The 19,864-nt window shown below is 37.9% G+C and overlaps 1 protein-coding gene across 8 annotated transcripts in view; it reads left to right on the plus strand.

Moving 5' to 3' along the window:
• Positions 1 to 1,102: 1,102 nt before the first annotated feature.
• Positions 1,103 to 19,864, plus strand: part of lmo7 (LIM domain 7) — a 69,505-nt gene continuing 50,743 nt past the window's right edge. For 3 of the 8 annotated variants that reach the window (XM_015387688.1, XM_015387690.1, XM_015387696.1), the window contains exons 1-3: positions 1,105 to 1,577; positions 13,611 to 13,681; positions 16,552 to 16,621. In XM_015387688.1, the coding sequence (XP_015243174.1) occupies positions 1,509 to 1,577; positions 13,611 to 13,681; positions 16,552 to 16,621 (210 nt within the window). In that variant the 5' untranslated portion in view covers positions 1,105 to 1,508. Of the gene's footprint in view, positions 1,578 to 13,610; positions 13,682 to 16,551; positions 16,622 to 19,864 lie in introns of all 8 variants that reach the window. The other 5 variants (XM_015387695.1, XM_015387691.1, XM_015387689.1 and 2 more) reach the window with 4 other exon arrangements.

The following is a 19,864-nucleotide window of genomic DNA, read 5'->3' on the forward strand; positions in this document are numbered from 1 at the left end:
AGATCAAAGCATTCCTCACTGCATTGAACTACATACACCTCTCCGCTCATATTCGGTTTAGGGGTTTTGTTCTTAGGATGCACCAGTCTCTGTTTAAGGGTCTTGTTTGGTTTGAAGTGTTCTGGAATTTTGTCTTTGGAGAAAATCCTCTTGAGTTTTTCAGAGACTACAGCAACATATGGGATGGAGGTGTTTCTGTGTTTAATCTTCTCATCGCTATGCTCTGCTGCGTGTGTCTTTTGGATTTCCTTTCTGATTTGACAAACGCCCAGTTTGGGTATCGGCAGCTTTGAAGAGTATCGTTGATGTGTTTCTGTTCTTTGTGCTTCCCTTCTGTTTTTGTAGGGAAATGCTCAGCACCATGTTGTAAGGTTCTGATGACTGAAAGCTTGTGTTCGATGGATGATGGGAGATATTGGTCTGTGTAATCAGATTTCCTATAGACTTCGATGTCTACTTCCAGGATGGGAAGCGAAACGTCTTCAAACTTGGAGACAAAGTCCAGTGGATTGGTTTTCTTTTTTTTATATTAACTATGACCTGGATGACTGAGAACCTTCACCAGCTCTTTATCATTTGGTCAATTAATAAGTATAAAATTGATGCAAATATAGGCCTTGTACACATTTTCATACTTTGCTATTTTTTATTTCATATAAGTAATACAGTGTTATAATTTAATAGTTATTATGTAATTTGTTTGACTTTTACTTTAGGATATGGCAAAGTTGCGCTTTTCTATTCTTTTTTTTTTCGGTCCACATTTGAGGGTGTTTTTTTTCCCCTGCAGTATTATATTTTGTCCACCAGATGTCACTGCAGTAAAGCTATTTCCACGTAAACGTCCGTTCACAGTAAGATTTTTCTCAGGTGATGAGATTCTTTTATGTTGTTTTATTTTAGATAAAGCAGCCACATATCATAGATATTTATTATTATTATTATTATTATTATTATTATTTGCTCAGTTATGCATTTTTTCCCCTTCTTTTTTTGTTTTGATTTGGTTTTAAAAACCAAGTTAAGTCTCATCGTATCTTAGAGTAGGCTGTTCCCGCTGAGTGTCTGTAGACCCAGGTGGTCCTGCTGAAGGGGAGATCCTGGGGAAATCGCGCCTCCTGTATACCTGGGAGCCACAGTGGGACGGTAGATCTCCGACCCCTTGCCTCTGAACTGCCCCCTCCCTGCTGCAGGTCTGCAGCTCCAAACCAAGTTGAGCTCAGACAGACTTTGAAGACGTTTGCTTGATCGGAGCTTTGCAGAAAAGAAGCGAGGCGCAGGTGTGTCGGATGAAAGGAAAGGTAAAGCTGCAGCAGCGGCGAGGCGATGCAGACGGAATGTACTAACCTGTTACACCTTTTAACTTCCACCCTCTTTCAAAACAATAGGAGTCATTTTTTCCTTTTTTTTTTTTTTTTTGGCTGAATAAGAGGTGTGATCACAGGTCACCTGTTTTCAGCCTGTTCTTTTTAAGGCGACCTTATAACCTGGAGTCATAGACTTTAAAGATGGAGTGGCGTCAGCAGTCATCTGTCAGCAGCGAGGAAGCTTATTTAGAGGCGCAGAGATGGATGGAGGTGAGTGAAAACGACCTCAATCATGAAATTTAACATATTTATCCTCCTATGCTGTGTGTGGATAAGTGAGATCACAGCAAGCTAATTTAATTCACATATTTAAACTACTTTATATTTCTTTGAAACTGTAGATCTCAAGCATTACATTATTTTTGGTGATTAAATTAGAAACCTAAAGGTTATTATCAATAAACTGGGTTATTAAAAACATTTTATTATGGCCTACAGACAACAGTGGCAGAGCCAGAAAAGTTTTAAAGCGGTGGTCAGGAAGGAACCACTTTGACTGGTAAAAAGTGAAAAGTTTAGGGTCAGTCTACTCTAATTTTGTCTAATCACATTAAACCTATAGGAAAATAAAGGAGCACAATATCCATAGATGACCTGTAGAGACTCAACTTCCCCATAATACACACAGAATTATTCAGAAAAACAGTGCAAATTCTGTATTTATGTTAACTGCCATAATATTGATGTAAATAATTACTTAGTGTATGTTTGTTGTCTGTTTAGTGTCAATATACTAAAAAAAGTGATATTAGTCAAGACATTTCTTTAGAGTATCACTGCTGCCCCCCACTGGTTTAGCGGGGAACTGTTTTTTCCAGGGGGGCTAAGTTACCTCCTGATGGAAACAACAGATCACTTGGTGGCAGAGATGCGCTGATTGGGTTTTTTGATACCTGGGCTGAGGGTATCTGTAGATATCTGAAACTAATCCAGTTCAACTGTTGAATGGATGAACCGTATATCTTGCCATCGGAGTGAAGACTTTGGCAGCTCAAAGAAAGAAATAACAGTTCCATGTAAAGTTAATTGGATTGGATCTCCGATACTTAGTATCAAATCTCAGATATCCGATCCAGCTAATTAGGTAATATTGGATCCGATATCCGATCTATGTATTGGATTGTTGCATCCCTACTCAGTAGGGCTGGCCAATCATTAGATAACCTGTAGCTCTGCCGCTGCTCCACAATTATGACGAAATTTACTTATTTATTGTAAATGCTGTGGATTCAGTTGTGGGTTTTTTTGTGTAATGCAGCTGTACCTGATTGTGTGAATGTAAATTCATTGATGTGATTTTATTGTCCTGTGCTGGACTGGCGACCTGTCCAGGGTGTACCAAGTCTCTCGCCCGTAGACAGCTGGAGATAGGCGCCAGCATCCCTTGCGACCCCGCTTGGCATAAAGCCTGTCAGAAAATGAATGGATGGATGGAAGGATTGTTTTTATTGTCTGTTTTTAGTTCTATGGTGGTCCATGGTCCATCCTGTTGCTAGCTGTGCTAGTGGTTTAAGTGCATCAATAAAGAAACCTACTGTAATAAAATAACCAGTCGTCAGATGCTTGAAAGGGTGGCATATTTATCATTAGTACTCTCATCATTATCATCATTAGTGCATTAAACACTGTTCAGAGTAACAAGCAGCACACTAACCAATCATGTTTCTTTGAATAATAAAAAAAGTAGTCGAAAAAAGCTCCAGCTGGAGGATCAAAATCTCTGTATCTGTTTGAAGAGCATGAGATGCTGCTGCTTTTGTTGTTAGGCCACTGCTCAGTCAGTATCTTACCCTGATTACCCTGTACCCTTTTTCTGCTGAAAATCAAGTTTGTATTTTATTTGGCAGTCAAGATCCATGAGTGTTGACCTCAAGAAACCAAGTTCCTTTAGATCCAGTGTGAAGTTTCCACTTAGTAAACATTAGGGGTGCCATTAATCTTCTTGGTCCTCTGGGTTTTATCATGTATCATGTACAAAGGGCTGCACCATACTGCCTTCTGCTTGCAAGCTTGACGTAGATGCCAAATTCCCTTTCTACCAGATTGGAATCTACCCATACTGCCAAATGTACCAGTGTCTGATTTAATTTACTTGGTATCGCTGCTGTTGACTGGCCAACAAAAAATCCTGACCTGAACCCATGGAGAATCTCTGGGATCTTGTCAGGACGACAGGAGACTTTTGACCCAGCAAAACAGTTGGCCTAAATTATTAAATCAGCCTCTATCATTGAATGGTGATTTAGAGCAAGAAATGAGTTTGAAGTAATGCTCAAATTTGTTAAAAGACACCTGATGATATGGTTGAACATAACTACAGGTTCATGTTGTACCTTCTCATCTATTGTTTCTGGAAAAAGAACATTGCTTTTTTTTTTTAGTGAAAAAGGGACTTGTTTATTCAGCCAAAAAGGTGCATTATGTTAAACCCATCCGTCATTGCAGGACTGTTGTCGAAGCTTTTTTTTTTTTTCTTCAGATCTTGTCAAAACCTGCTCTTCTGTTTGTGTGCTGCTGGGGATTTCAGACTTACATTACAAGCAGAGAAAAAGAAATACAAAAGTGTTAAGAAGGAGTGTAGCTCGAACCAATATACAAATAATCCAGAATACTCTCAACTTCTTTAGGTCTCAAATCTTTTATGATATATAGTTGTGAGAAATTGCTAAAGCAGATATGGGGTATACAGTGTTTATGATCGACTGTATAAACCTGCATCATATCTTTACATTTCAAATCAACAGATAAACAGTTCAGCTCAAATATATTTAATGGATTGAGCTTCATGACACGGATCTCCTGTAGTGGTCTGTCCAACTACAGGTAAATGCTTTGACTGAAGCAGCTCTTTTGTTGTCCAACAGTCTCCTGGAGAGAATGCTCAGGGCTTTTCAGTCTTCTCATAATCTGATGACATAGATTCCAGTTTGATCCTTGTTGAAATACAGTCAATAGACTGAGATTGCAAATGGTAAAAATGTTTCCACTATTTCACAATGCACAGCTGATTTGGTCCTTGCAGCAATTTCTCTTAAGCAAGCATGTGGTAACAGTAGAAGGGAATAATTCCTTGTAATGGGAAGAAAACTCATATTGGACTAGAATCAGTTCACGTAAAAATGCATTTTCATGGTATGCAAAAGCTACATACTAAATGGATTACATGAAAACTGACTTACCTGCTTTCAAACCTAACAACGTACTGGTTAATCATAGAGTTCAGAGAAAATATTAGGGGTGTAAATCACACCCATCATGGCGATTCGATTCAGTATTGATTTCCTGACCCAACGATTTGATTATTTTCGATACTCAAGAATACATCATCTTCTTTTTCCTCCACCATGTCTGTCTTGCCTACTGTTTACATGACTGTGTGTGTGCATGCAGAAAGAGGGTAGTAGCTAAAGGAAGCGAGGTAGGAGGGCAAAATAGGTTTAGCACCACCACAGCACGGGAGTCAGAATTCCATCCAGGAGCAAGTGAATAAAAATTGACCGGAGGAAAAAAACAAAACAAATCGATACTCTTGCAGACGTGTCGATGTATCGGATTGTCGGCTGTTGGATCGATGCATCAATACAAAACGATTATTATTTACACCCCTAGAAAATATAGGGTAAACAAAACACAACCAAAGCTTTAGCTGGGTCTATGTTTATTAGCTGGTTGGTTGGGCAGTCAGCTCCTGCAAAGCCTGTGGTCAGCTTTTGAACTCTCGTGCTGTTCTTTGTTCTGATTAAGAACTATCACTAAAGCTGTTTTTCAGAAGAGCCCTAAAGCTAGCTAACAGTCTGCAGCAACAGGTAGGGGAGGGCCCATTAAAGTTGATAAAGAGACTAGTCACTTTGAATTTTTCTGTGGCCAACAAGGATTCTAAATGAAACAAACATCATACTGGAAAATTTTTGTGGTTATAAAACCATATTGGTACCAGCAAACCTACCCCACCCAACTAATTACCACACTGTTTCTTCTCATCTAATAAGGGAACATTTTTTTGTCTCCTCCCACCACACTTTGCAGACTTCTCTCTCAGCATGGCGGCTTGGACGTAAGGCTGCTGCATGGTAGTCACGACACAAACAGTGCATTTCATGGAGGGGTGAATCTGAATGCTTTCAATGTGACATCAGCTTCTCTAGCATTCACACACTGGCCCATTGTAATGCCTTTGCCGTTGGGACCGTGGTGAGGGCATTAACATCGGGGGCAGGGGCCGCAGCACTGAGTTAAAAGTGGCAGCACAATAAGGTGAAGGTAAAGGCCATGGAGCTGTTAGATGAAAAGAATGTGCCGGAGAGGTTTGGCAGAATGGAAAAATAAAAGAGCAACAACAAACCACACTCTGGCAAAAGAGGAACTTTTCCCCCCCTCAAAGGGAGAGTTTTTGTTACCATTGGATTGTGCCTCTGAATGATTAACAAGCTGCTTGGCTTCACAGAGCTTTAAACTCAGGCATGTGTTCACGGCGAGGTTGGTGGTGATGTTAAAAAATGAGACTAAATGGTCTAGAGCCTGTCACATGGACACATTCCAGGATTTGCTGCCATGGCTGTGAACATAGCCCCCTCAGAGGCAGGCGGCTGTCAGCGCAGGGCGCAGGGTCCTACGACCACTGGGCCTGCACGAATAATAGAAGCCCTTGTTAATTGAATAAAAGGCTTCCAGTCTAACTGTTTTGACAACCCCGAACAAGTAGTGGGGTTAATGCAACTTCAATGTCAGAAGACAAATAGTTGTTATAATCTAAGTTTGTTTTGATAAGATGGGTAAGCTTATCTAGACTTCTTTTTTTTTTAAAGATCAGGTTGCTGTGTTCAATTCCAATGCTTAATTTAACATTCAAATTGGCTATGCTACATTCAATGTCTATAAAGAAAAGCACTAGTTAAAATAAAAAATTGTATAGAAAGCGTTTGTTCTGATAGTGTTTACTTTGTCCTTTTTGCACCTGGTGAGATCAGAAGATGGTGACTGTAAACCCTCACTATCTTCTGGCAATACCACCTCAGGCATCTGTCAGCTTACCTCCTGCTTCAGTGATCGGCAACGTTCATGCTACATTCCAAGTGCTTCTTGTATCTTGTCGCTCTTGGCATATCTGTGCTTTTTCAAACTTCATCTCGAACCTTTCCCATTTATTTCCCCAACTCTTCTGGGAAAATGAATTATTTACTAACAGCATAACTGCATGAATGCATATTACTATATGGTCTTATTATGGTAAACACAGAAAACGCTTAAGTTTTGTAACAGACTGGCTGAAAACAATGCATATGGGACAAGATCCCTTTCAACTTTGAAATGATGACATTGATTTTGGCATATATGCATTCAAGCCTTATTTCCTCTTGTCTTCCTGGAAAGAGTGGGGATCATTTGTAATACAGTATTAAGAGGAAAGGTGACATCACACTATGGGGATTAAAAAAAGTCCCTCTAAAATATAATACTGATATTTTGAAACCAAAATACTTATGTTGATTTATTTTTTTTACTGGCTTTAGCATTTTATTAAAGATTAGCAGGGATAGTTTGCAAAATTTCCAGTGCCTGTGTGTGCATTTCTTATAGCATTGATCCGGACTTTAATTCTTAAGATTCCCCAGACGTATGGAGCTCAAAAGGACAGGACAAAGTTATTTTGCTGTACTTCTTTTAAGCTCTCCCATTTGCTGCTAAAAGTCTTGCTCTCTTATGCTCTTTTGCAGCCTGATTTTTTTTTCACATTTTTATACTGGCAGAAATCTCTCTGCATTTTGTCGGAAAAAAGAGTTTTAATTTTAACCATTTTTTTTTTTTTACATTTGAATCGTTTTAAATATTTTCTTACACATGGAGATAATAACTTTCAGTCATTAATCCTCTCCACTGTCGCTACAAGCATGCTTAGTATAAGGGATTGCCTTTGAGTCAATGAGTCGATGCAATCAACTGGTTTTCCTTGGATTGAAAACTTTCCATCTATTTGACTGTATGATTTGGTTGAATTGTAAAGTGCCTTGACATGACATGTAAATTGTGAATTGGTGCTTTATAAATAAACTGAATTTAATTTAATTGAATGGTGAACGGTGTTGCCCCATCATGATCTGATCACTTTTTTCTCATTGAAAAGATCAGACCTAATTCAATTTCAATTCTATTCAGTTTATTTATATAGTGCCAATTCACAAGAAAAGCAAAGAAAATTGAGATTGACCTGGTTTGCAAAAAGATGTAAACTTGAAAGCTACATATTTCTTAAACATATTGAGGAAAAAATCTATTCGTTATCCAATTTCCAATCAAAAAACAGCAACAAGAAATGGAAAACACTCTGACCCATATTATAGAATTTTGTCAAGTAAATGTATTAAGGTATAACACATATAACAAATCAGGGCAAGGAAAAACACTGAAAATGGAAGACAAAAGATCTCTCGTATAAATGTTATTAAAGAGTCAGTTCCTAATCAGATTATTATTTAATATTCTTATTATGGGAGTTTTCATTTTTCCCTGAGCACTTCTAATGTATGGTTTTAGATCTATGTATCCCAAGTTTTAAAGTGAATACGAAATTATATTTAAAGGAATGGTATAAATCACATGGAATACTGCAAGGTCTTGCTGGCAACGGTATTAATGTTTAAAACCTTCACACATGCTTATTGAACATTATTTTTCATAGATGGAAGTCTAATTGATTTGTATTAATCTCATAAGAGTCATCATTAGAAAGTATTTCGTGCCTTATGGTTCTTAAAGCTCTTTATGAAGTCTGGCATAATTGAGAATATAAAAAAACCTTTTCAACAAGCAAAGGGATTCATTTGACTTTATGTTATCCTCCAGCAAAAGTCAAAAGAAGCAATGCAACTATTACCTTTAGCAGTTCCCAACAGGGTGCTAAAGGTAATAGTTGCATAATATAATAGTTGCAGGAATTAATCAAAACATTTTATAAGAAATAATGAAAATATAGAGGTTAATTTCAATAAATGTTTCTGTTTTTATTAAATCAAGAAATATTAATTAAATAGATGTTATAATATATGCAGGACTGCCTAAAAATATCATAAAACACAAAAGCTTTAAAGGTTTATACTGTATGATATAACATGGGTTAGAGTCTTTTCCATTTGTTGTTGCTGTTTTTTTAATTGGAAATTTGGTGTTGAATGGATTTTTCCCTCCTTATGTTTAAGAAATATGTAGCTTTCAAGTTTATATTTTTTGAAAACCAGTTCATTATAAATTGTCTTTTCTTATTTTTAAACATATTAAACTATGCTACTGGTCATATCTACACTGGTATTGATACTAAGGTTCAGTAATTTAAGAACGGCCAATTTTTAAGCAGCTGTCTAGATTTCTATTCCAAAAGTTGATCAAACAATGGAGAATAAATTAGTTTAAGTAGTTTAAGATTGTGGATCAAATGTTGTTATTGTGATTTGTTTAAAACTTGAATCACATGTAATTTTTTTCCATCCATGTTACCAAGAACACAGGAATTGCACGCACCAGGTTATTTATATTGGCCGTCCTTCCTAGAAATGGCAAAACAAAAGTAATACCGTATCTTTTTGTCACCATCCATAGAAACTGTATGAAAAGGAAATTTACAGCCCATCTGAAGCAATGTTTTTTGGACGCTTTCCTGGATAATTTGCAAAATGTGTTTTAAATGGCTCTGTTTTTGCTACAAAGTAATATCAGTCATAACAGCAAGATCCCCAAGTTGATCTCTTTCTATGGACATTTTTATTGTGTTTTAGGGAATTTCTGGAATGAAATTAATAATCACTGAGAGAGGTTCTGCAGGGGAAACTCTTGCTCTCTACAACTCATGCTGCTGTATTGTTTACCATGATAGAAGCTATGAATCTGGACTGACCATTAGTCACCCTTGCTTTAGCACCATTCTGAGCCTTTTGAATGTAATGACAGAAAGTAATTAGAGCCAAAGCCCCATGCTTTCCTGTGTATCAACAAGAAACAGGTTTTGACACAGGAAGCCATTCACTTTAGTGTAAAAATAGTTTTACCAGGGGTGAAACTAATGGATTCCACAGCTGAAAATGGTTTGTTTTCAATACAAAACCTCAAAGTATGTGAATAATGTTCCTTCTGCTGACCCATACCTCCATGCTTGAAGCACAAAGAATTTCAGGAACAATGAATGGTCTGGAGCTACACTATTGCTGCCCAGATTGCATAAAGAAACATGGACTCCTGGGGTTCATATTAAGGCTGTGGAAGCATTTATAACCCTTTGAACTTTTTTTAGAGTTTGTGAACATTTTGATTACATTTTTGAGTGTGGCTTTACAGTAGATGGAAGAGGATATATGGTAGTTTTGTTCACCCTTTCACTGCTATATGGTAGTTTTGTTCACCCTTTCACTGCATTTACAGCCATTAAATGCATCCCTGGCTACAAGTCTGTTGCCTGTGTCACTACCAGCTATGCATATCTGTAGTCTGAATTTGTGGCCATAGATATCAAAATAGCTTTACCTCAGTAAGATTAGATATATGCGGTTGGTGAAACTCTTCCACAGTTTTACAGGGTCAGCAGAATTAGATGACTGTAAGGCTCACATGACAATGTAAACACTGTGTTTCATTTCCAGAATGCTTTGCTCATCGTAAGGTGCAGTGTTGGGGTTTTTCTCTCTGTTTTAGATAAAAAAAAAAGGAAAAAAAAGAAAAACAACTTTCTCTTATAGCAAACTTCAAAGAAAACGTCCATTAAATCTTAAAAAATTGACAAAACATACGGCTAATAGGTGTAGTGTTTAGAGGTTCTGCAACATAAGCGTTTTTTTTTTTTTGGTCTTCTGATTTTGTAGTTCCTTCAGCGTTACTTTGGGTCTCTTGGCTATGCATCTGATGCAAAAAGAGAAGATAGTAAGACATGGACAACAGACAGATGGATAGATTAATGGATCCTTTTCCAACCCCTTCATAACCCTTCTATACTTTGTGTTAGTTGAATAAAATCCATTAGGTATTTATTTTTTTTAGTGTTGCTTTCGCTCCTCCGTCTAATCGCTCAGCTCAGCTGTTCCAGATCAGAGCTGTTGATCTTGATGGTGTCTTTAATGACAGTGGAGCAGACTAGGATTTTGTTACAGCACATCAAGCTTTGTGCCAGGGACGTTCCCACCCTTAATGTTCTATTGTCCTCTTTCAATCTGATTAGCTGATGTCACTTTTGATAAGAAAATTTGAGGGGAGAATAACATCAAAGGGAAACCCTTTGGAAAGAGGATGAGAGATGCAATCATCCTTACTGAGCTGTTTCCACCTCTATTGTTTATTTGCATGCAAGTTAATCCTAACAGCTTGCTCACGCATCCATACAACAGCAGGGGTCAGGATTTCTTATGCCAAATAGAGAGCCTGGTTTATTACAGAGTGCTGTTTTCACTTTTATTGTAATAACTGCTCCCTCGTGTGCAGGTCTGCGGTGTTTAGGAGTTTTTGGGGGGTTTATCTGGGATAGCCATTTTCTCAATGAAAAATAAGCAGTCTGAGCCCTTGTTTTGTTTTGGCAACAGAACAATTATACTTACTATTTTGCCTGATCCCACTGTGCAAAGACAGAAGCAGTGGAAGTGTGTGAGAACTTTAATCCTGTTCATCTATCATGCCGTGGTCTAATTCTCATGGAATGACAAGTATTTAAGGCCTTGGCCATCTTGTGTTTCCCAGGGCGTGTTCTGAGGTGTAGCACAAATTGTTTGAAAATGATAATAGTTACTTTTAATTACCCCTAACTGTTCTGGTTTCACCTGTCCATAATAATGTACCTAACATTAGAGTTTTTCTCAAATTGACTTTGAAGTACGACAGTAGTCCAGGAACCAAAACACACCTGCCTGTTATAGTAAAGGAGACCTGTTTAGCTTGTTTTGCATTGTGTCTGAGAGGTTTTATACTGCATATGTTTTATAAAAGGTAACAACAATACTTGGTTACATGCTGTCGTTGCAACCCTTCTCCTATATCTTGCTATTCTTGTTTAAAACAATAGCAAACAAAAACTCCCCTGTTAAAAATGTTGACATCAGGATAGTTTTGCACTGACTGAATTAACAAAAAGGAAACAGTCTTGCACTTAAAAATAAATGGGGCTAAAGCTAAATACTGTACATTTAAAAGCAAGCTTAGAACTCCCATGAGCCATTGCTTCTAAAACTGTCAGATTGATTATGTTCTGTTTAGTGACTACTGACTAAACAGCACTCATTAGCTCAGTTTAATCAGTACTGGTGTGAATCTGGATTTTGTGTAGAAACTGATAATTAAAAGAGGACTATAATAAAAATTTATCTGGCAGTAAGTCCCTGAAGGACTCTGTTTTTTTTTTGGCTCTTTAAAGGACTGTCTCAGTTTTATATTTAAGTATTTACAAGAAGCCAGTCTGGGGTGGCTGATTTGTATTTGGTTAATAAGCTCTGGATATTCAATACATCAGAATCTTGTCCTTGTTTTTGCTAAAACGAAATATCTATTTAGTTGGATTTCAATATGTTTCTGGTAAAAAATTATTATTATTTTTTTTAACTCTGTCACCAGATGTTGCTACATTTCATTTTGTAATTTTGTGCCACCTGCTACTCATTTCAACTACAACATGAATTCCCAAAGATCAAAACTAAAAGTTCTTTATTTGAAATTTATAGAATTAGCTAGAACAACAGCAGGTTCACTTAACTAAATCTGTCTGCCAAAGTGGATTTAAAAAGCATGGCAAGTGTTGCTACTCTTACCTATTACACCCAGTGCCATTCTGCTTTGCTGGTTTTATTTTTTAAACTCACATCAGTGAGGGATATCGGCACGTATATTGTGAGTTTATATTTGCAAATACATGAGGAAAACAGGAATTATGTAATATTACAGTTCACTGTTAAACATATGTTGAGCCAGTTAACGGCAGTATGAAACTCGGAGAACAGTGAGACCACGCTTAAACTTTATCTGGACTTGATTTATTATTAATACTGATGCCACGGGAGGGCACACTTACATTCATTCATCTGTCCGTCCCTCCTTTTGTCCATCCATCCATCCATCCATGAATAACTTTCCTAAATAATGTTTGAAATAAATATTTATTCATGATCCAGATTTTATATGAATTAAATAACACATTTCCTTATGGATCTAGCACATATTTCTCCACTCATTTGCAAATGTATAGATTCTTTTAGTGATGAAATCTCAAGAAATACTCAGTATGGAATGGAACTACAGTGTTAATTTTTTAAATTGTATTTGACAGGGATGTATCCAAGCAAAGCATTGCAGGAAGTGACTAACAGCATGAGCTTATCCATCAATCTCCTGCTTATTCCGCCAGGGTCGTGGTTTGGCCAGTTCCCATCTCTGGCAGTCTATGGGCAAGATGGTAGACTGGCCCACCTAAGGACAATTAAGAGATGCCAATTAACCTAACAGTCATGTTTTTGGACTGTGAGAGGCAAGCCAGAGTACCCATAGAGGAACAATGCATGCTTGGGGAGATCATGCAAACTACATGCAGAAAGAACCCTGGGCCAGGACTCGAAACTGCAACCTTTTTCCTGCAAGGCAACCCCTATACAAACTGTGCCACTATGGAGCCCATATAAAACATTAAAGATATTTTTGTGTGTACAAATATTGTTAGAATGTTAGTTAAAAAGGGCTGCTGCATCTGAAACAGAGGCACTTATTACAGTAAAGTTCCGAAATGTTTATATCAGTGTCGACACTGCATATGTTTGAGGCTGCCTGCCTGCCATGAATTCATGCAGTGTGCGTGTTTGCTTACATAATGGTTCCTGGTGTTTCTGCAGCAGCAGTTTGAGATCATGGGAAAAGCATGAGGCTGTAACACAGTGGTGTGCTCCTCTAGTGTTCCAGCCTCGTGGCTTCTGCAGACTGACTCCAGTGCAGCTTTAACACAGCCCTCGCATTCCCTAGCAGCTCCCAGCATTAAAGTGAGACAAATACACTCACTTCAGCCTGCCTAAGGGATACCTGGAGCACTTTACTTAACGCTGCCCAACAGTGTAGGAACTTGAGAGGAAATACCTCTGACTTCCCCTGCTACTGTTCTCAACATCCTACCTTTATTCTCCAACCTTCCCCACCCTTATTACACTCTAAACCCCCCCACACACACATACACTCAACCGTTGCACGCTGTTTTTGCTCACTGTTCTTGTATTCTTGCTTCTTTTTTTTTTTTTTCTCCAGGCTGTAACTAAGAAAAAATTTGGGAACGGCGACTTCCGATCAGCCCTGGAGAACGGAGTTCTGCTGTGTGAGTAAGTACTCCTGTTTTCCCAGGCACCTCTATTAGTGCCACTCATTCATAAGGAATCTCTCGGCTCTCCTCCACGTCTGCTCTCCAAAAGTAAGTGTTGCTGATATTTCCCAGGCAGACCTCCTGCCAGGCCACTGTTTGTTTGTTAGCTGCATAAACTGAGCCAGAGTTTTCCAGGCAGAACAATGGAGGCTGTTATTTGTAGTTATTTGATGTTATCACGGTTAGACCTTCTCTCATGCATTGATGGAAAGAGGGATGCCTTTCCAGAGGAGAGAAGTTGTCTGTTGGACAGATGTTATAGATCAGCGGCTTGGGCTGGGTGCCATCCTTGCTGTAATGACAAGCTGTGCAGTGGATGAAAGAGCTTCAGTTTAGACCAGAGTAAGATACAAGGCTTGCTTCTAATTTACCCAAATGGATGCATCTTTGCAACATTTTTTTAACACTTATCTTGTTTGAGAGGATTTTTAAGGTAGAGCCAAATTAAACTGCATGCATGACTGCGCATTTCTGCAAACTGCCTAACGGACATAGTGATGTGATTTGCACATATCAGCAGGAGGCTGTAATTACCAGCAGACCGTGCAGAGTCTTCTAAACCTTTATCGGCAGCCTTTTGAGGAAGAAGAACCACCTCACTCTGCTGATTGGAGCCTGACTTCAGTTAAGACCATAAGCATTTTTTTTCAATCATCAAGCTGTTCATGTTTTGTCAGCATGAGGAAGAGGAAGGCAGATTAAATCACCTTCACCTTCAAACCCAACCTCCTCGTCCCATTGTGTTGCAGATATCACAGTTTCTTGCTTGGAAAGGAATGTTCACTGTTGCTCTCACACGATTATATTCCACTCAGACTTAAGTCTTTGTGTTTTATCTCATGAAGGTCCATTGTTTCACTATTAAATGACCACCATGAACCGAAGTACCTCTCTACAGACATTGTTCACATCTGTTGGCAGCCAATCCCATACACCTACAGCATGCAAAGTGCTTCGTTTCATATCAAGATCCATTTCTTTCTTTTTTTTTTGCGTGTATTTCTTTTGCCATTATAGAAGTTCATTGGTTTCAAATAATGGCTTCTTTAGTTGCAGGTATTTAACAACATACCATTACCAACTTTCTAAACTAATTTATGTCCCTGCATAACTAGTAATTTAAGCAAAGAAATTACTTACCACTGCAATGCCTGTGTAACATTAACAATTAGTTCAAAGACGAAAGACAAATATTCTGACTGTTGAACCCTCTTGATTGAAAGTACTTTGGATAACTGCCTAAACTGTGTTTATCTTTTTTGAACTTGTGTTGCACAGTTTCAGCTGCTGTCTTATCCTGAAGACATCATCTGGTTAATTGATCTTAAAAGTGATGATTAACTCAAAGCTGCTCAGCTATTGTAATTGGATCAAGATTCTAGTTAGATTGTTTTAACTATTAGGAGCTGTTTGCAGACAAAGGTGAAATGGCTGAAGGAGAATTAGTTCCTTAGGTCTAACTCAGATTCCCCCCATCATCTCAAGTCCATGACATCTGTAATGTCTTCTTTTAGAGATGACTTGAAGAGCTCCACCATCCAGATGCAAGTTTTTGTAGAGCTTCTTCTACTTGACATAGGTCAATTAGGCTGGTTTAGGCATCTGATTGGGATTGCTTGTGTAAGACTCCCTTATTCCTCTTGTGGTTCTAATTACTCATATGAAATGCAGAGGTGATTTAGCTTGTCTAAGAGAGAGAAGTCATTGCAAATTGGACCCAGTCAAATGCAGGACATTGTTTCAATTTGTGGGACACTGGGACAAATGTGATAATTGCTGCAGAGTTTTGCACAACTCCAGACATCAGGCCCATTAGTGGGAGCCTCTATGGCAGGAATAGGCATTGTCGTTCCTTGAGTGCCACTGTCCTGCAGCTTTTGCATGCATCCCTGCTCCAACACTCTTGAAACAAAAGGCCAAATTACCTTCTTGGTGTGTCGATAGGTTTGCAGAGACCTGGTCTTTAATCATTCATTTTTTCAGGTGTATTGAAGAAGGTATGCAGGCAAAAGCTGCAGGACACTGGCACTTTAGGACAGGTGTTGCTTCCCCTTCCCCTATGCAGCCAGTAGCACAGAAAAAAACTTGTATCGCAGCTTGCAAAGTTCGAGGAAAACATTGTGACCCAGCCTTGAAATCTCATGTTCCAGGGAAGATAGAGGTTTAAAGTTAAAAATCAAGAAAAATATATATTCCATTCAGCCTTCTTATTATTGGTTTAAAGACCTGGTCTCTCTTCCTGTATTAACAGCTGACATTTCCCAAGATGTGATGGGACACTTTTTTAATCTCCCTCTGACCTCCCTGAATTATCTATGCTCAGATTTTGTAGTGCCATTTTGAAAGATAATTTATTTGTGCAATAGCATGAAAATAAGTTTTCCAAGAGCTTATCTTAAAGGCTAATTGCTCATGAATTTCTTCTTTTTGTGTTCTCTTTCTGTATTAACTTGTATTATTTAACTTTCTTTCAAAGTTATTTAAATGGAACCGCACGTCTTTACTCTTTACCTGTAACCATACTGTACCTGTTTTCTTGGTTTAAATAAGGCTGTTCAGACTTGTTTTGTGGTTGCTTCTATGGAGGGGTGCATGTTTTTGGAAGGAGAGGGCCCATTTGTGTTTACACCATAGTGCAGCACTGGTGATTTACTAAACTGAAGCCAGGTGGCCACCATTAAACCAAGTCGTAAACATGCAACACCACCAGGACTGTGCAACAACTCCTGCTCATTCCTTCATAGTTAGGGTAGCTTTGTCAATGAGCGGGTGCTTTCACTTACCCTCTAATTTCCCCTGATGTTTTTCATCTCTTTCCTCTGCTTACAGTCTGATAAACAAGATCAAACCTGGCATCATCAAAAGGGTCAACAGGCTCCCAACCCCCATCGCAGGTCTGGTAAGTTGTCTTCTGCTCTTGTTTAGTCTGGGATTGTTTTGTTTTTTTAAATGATGTCCTTATCAGTGAAAGCATTTCTCAGCTTACACCATGTAATTTTTCCATGTAATATTTCTATGTGTTTGTGAAGCTGCGGTTGTACAGTAAGTAGAACAGTAAGTAGAACAGTAAGTAGAACATAAAACAAACAGAATTTTTAGGATTGGCAGTTAAGTTGATGTATAACAGGTTAAAGTCAATAGAGCTTTGACTTGCAAATGTTGGGTTACTGTTTAAAAAAAATTTATTAGCAGCATTTTGATGATTTATTTTTTGCTCTCCTGCCATAGGAAGAGCAGCAGAGGCACTTTTATTAAATGAATAACTGTTAAATAGGATTTTACAAATTAAAATAAGATATTGTAATTCCAGAAGTGTCCTTTTAAACTTATCTGTTGTTATTTAATCAGTGTGGTTGGCACATCTAACAAAAACAGCTTTTTTTTTTCCATTTATTATCCAATAATTATAAGCACATACCTTAACAAAACATTGCCTTTATTTCGAAATGCCGCAGCTTTCAAAACAGACAGAACCCAAGAAGAGCAACTTTTTTATTCTGGACGAGCCTTCCTATTATCTGGCAACGTTTCTAAGGATTGCTCAAATGTTCTATTGCAATCCCTGGCATCATTTTTAAACAACTAGCCTATCCTGAAAATGGCTAATGAATTTTCCTTATTCAGTATTAACCTCCACACCAAAAGTTGTCGTTGTCAGCTCGACCTGGTAACTCTTGCATTTTTTATGCCTCTAGGAGAAGAGTTTTTTTTGTCTGTTAAAATTATTTTCTGTATATAATGCCTATAGGGAAAGTTGTTCACAGAGATTTAAAAGCAGGAAGCATCCATAATGTTTGATGACAAAGCAAGATTAAAAGCTTAAAAGGATAAAAGAGAGAAATTTAGCTCTAATGCCTTCATTCTTCCTGGGATGAACTTCAGTCATCTTTGGGCCAATAACTTTAACTAAAATTTGACAAAACATCATCAAAGTGATTTGGAAAAAATGTTATCTGGCAGGAAAAACCACTGCAACAATGTTAATGCAGCTGAGTCAAGAATATGAACAACATGTTGACTTCGAGCACTTCTTTCAGCAACAGCTTCTGCACCAAAGAGTGTGGAAATGCAACAAAGAGTAAACAGTACATCCTCTTAGCTCTCAGTGCATTAATTGATCAGACAAAAATTCTATTTTTAGGTTTCCAACTGGTTGTTCAATCATCAGGGCTGGTCAGGCTCGTAGGTTTGATTACACCTTTCTCATTTGCCACATTCTCCTTGGGCGAGGCCCTTAATCTCAAGATGCTCAGTTTTGCAAAAATAGTCTATTAATATGTTTTTGTTTGTGATAGTTTAGACTGGATCCAGTGTAAATCCCTTTAATTGTACAGTATAGCTTGAAAGACTAACATTAATTTATTCCAATTACCATGTAATTTGTTGATTTTATATCACCTCTCCAGTGTAGTCAACTCAGATTTAATAAAAAAAACAGGATTTATAACATAATGATAGAACAGTTAGTCTGAGTAAAAGTCCAGGAGCTCTTAAAACCCTTTACACCCAGCATTAGACTTAGACAGACTTTATTGTCATTTTGAATACACAGGGTGTATACAAGAAGAAATTTCACTCAGTACAGCTCTCAAGACATTTCCATCTTTTAAGTGCAGCAGTGATAAAATGTAAACATAATACTGGTATATGATAAACAGTTTCCAACATTCAGCACTTTTTTTTTTTTTAAACCCGATTATAAACAACATTGTTGGACATCTTGAAGTAAAGTTTTTTTTAGGCCACCGTGTCTCTCTCCAGAAACATGTTTTGGGAGTGCCTGCAAACAAGTTCCTGGGAAGTAGAGGCTTGAAAACCTCTTTAATACCCATCCCTCGGAAAGCTCTCTCTAGTGGGAGTAATTGAGTCCAGCTGTCAGGAGGAATTACAGACATCCCTCTCCCTAGCACAGTGTGTGTGTGTGTTGTGCACGGCAGTGTCTTTTAGGGACACTCTGCAAGTTCATGAAAAACATCAAAGTCTTGAATATAATAAACGAACTGGAAAGAGTAAACACAGTTACATCATATTCTATGATATATAAAGACAACATTTGCAGTGCTCACATAGTATCTGGGCACCTGCTGAGGTAATGGGTATTTGCTCCATTAGTGGGCTTCGTGCGGTATTTCCGAGTCTTGGCCACAAACCTGAAACTACCTGGTCATAACCCCCCCCTCCACCTCAGCTTCTGGCTGGCCTGAGGCTATGTGTTACTGCCGGCCACATGGAGGTAGGCTGGATGCTGTCCCGACATTACTCACTCTCAGTCTGAGACTTTACCTTCAGCAGACAAGTGCCTAATGCTATGTCTAATCTTTATAAATAGCTTAAGGTGTAAATTGCAGATAGAAGTGTTTTAAGTTTAGCAATGTTTTATCAAAAGAAACACAGGTCAGTGATTTCTGATGAACAGTTTTGTAAAGATTTGATTAGTGAGGGGCAGGGCATGCAGTCTTCAAAGATTTGCTTTTTCCTTGTTACCTGATTAAACAATCAAAATTCCTTAATAGGAAACATAGTTTCTGTATAAATAGCTTTTAATATTACTGTGCTTTCTCTTACTTAAATTTTTAAATACGGACTTATACGGAAAATAGCCTCTTACACGAGTAACTTACACTCCCAATAGAGGTGATATTTTTGTGTTGCATGTGTTAGCAATACTGTATGGCATGTTCATTGATCATAAAAGTGTCAGATCTTTCAGTTTGTGACCAGCCACATACAGGGCAGGCCTTAATGAGCTGACTTATCATTTCTTATAAAGCCTGGGTTTAAAAAAAAAAAAATACTTGATTTAACTCAATTGTCCTATGAATTGCCCATTGATTCATTTAACCCTTAAATGTATCTTTTTTTTTTTTTTTTAAATATGCGCAAAAACTTTCAGGTGAATGAATCAAAGTAAATCTGTTGAGTTTACATTGTTCGTGTTGCCATTTTATTTACACCACCTGCCCTATGGTTTTTATTATATCACAATTATTTTTTGGTTTATTTTGCTCTGGTCAGGTCATGTTTAACGAAAAAGTACATGATAAATGTAATTGTAATATGTTGAAATTTTTAATGTTAATATCCAACCATCCATCCATCCATCCATCCATCCATCCATCCATCCATCCATCCATCCATCCAT

This window comes from Cyprinodon variegatus, unplaced genomic scaffold (genome assembly GCF_000732505.1).
Source record: "Cyprinodon variegatus isolate N-32 unplaced genomic scaffold, C_variegatus-1.0 Scaffold401, whole genome shotgun sequence".
Taxonomy (NCBI): Eukaryota; Metazoa; Chordata; class Actinopteri; order Cyprinodontiformes; family Cyprinodontidae; genus Cyprinodon; species Cyprinodon variegatus.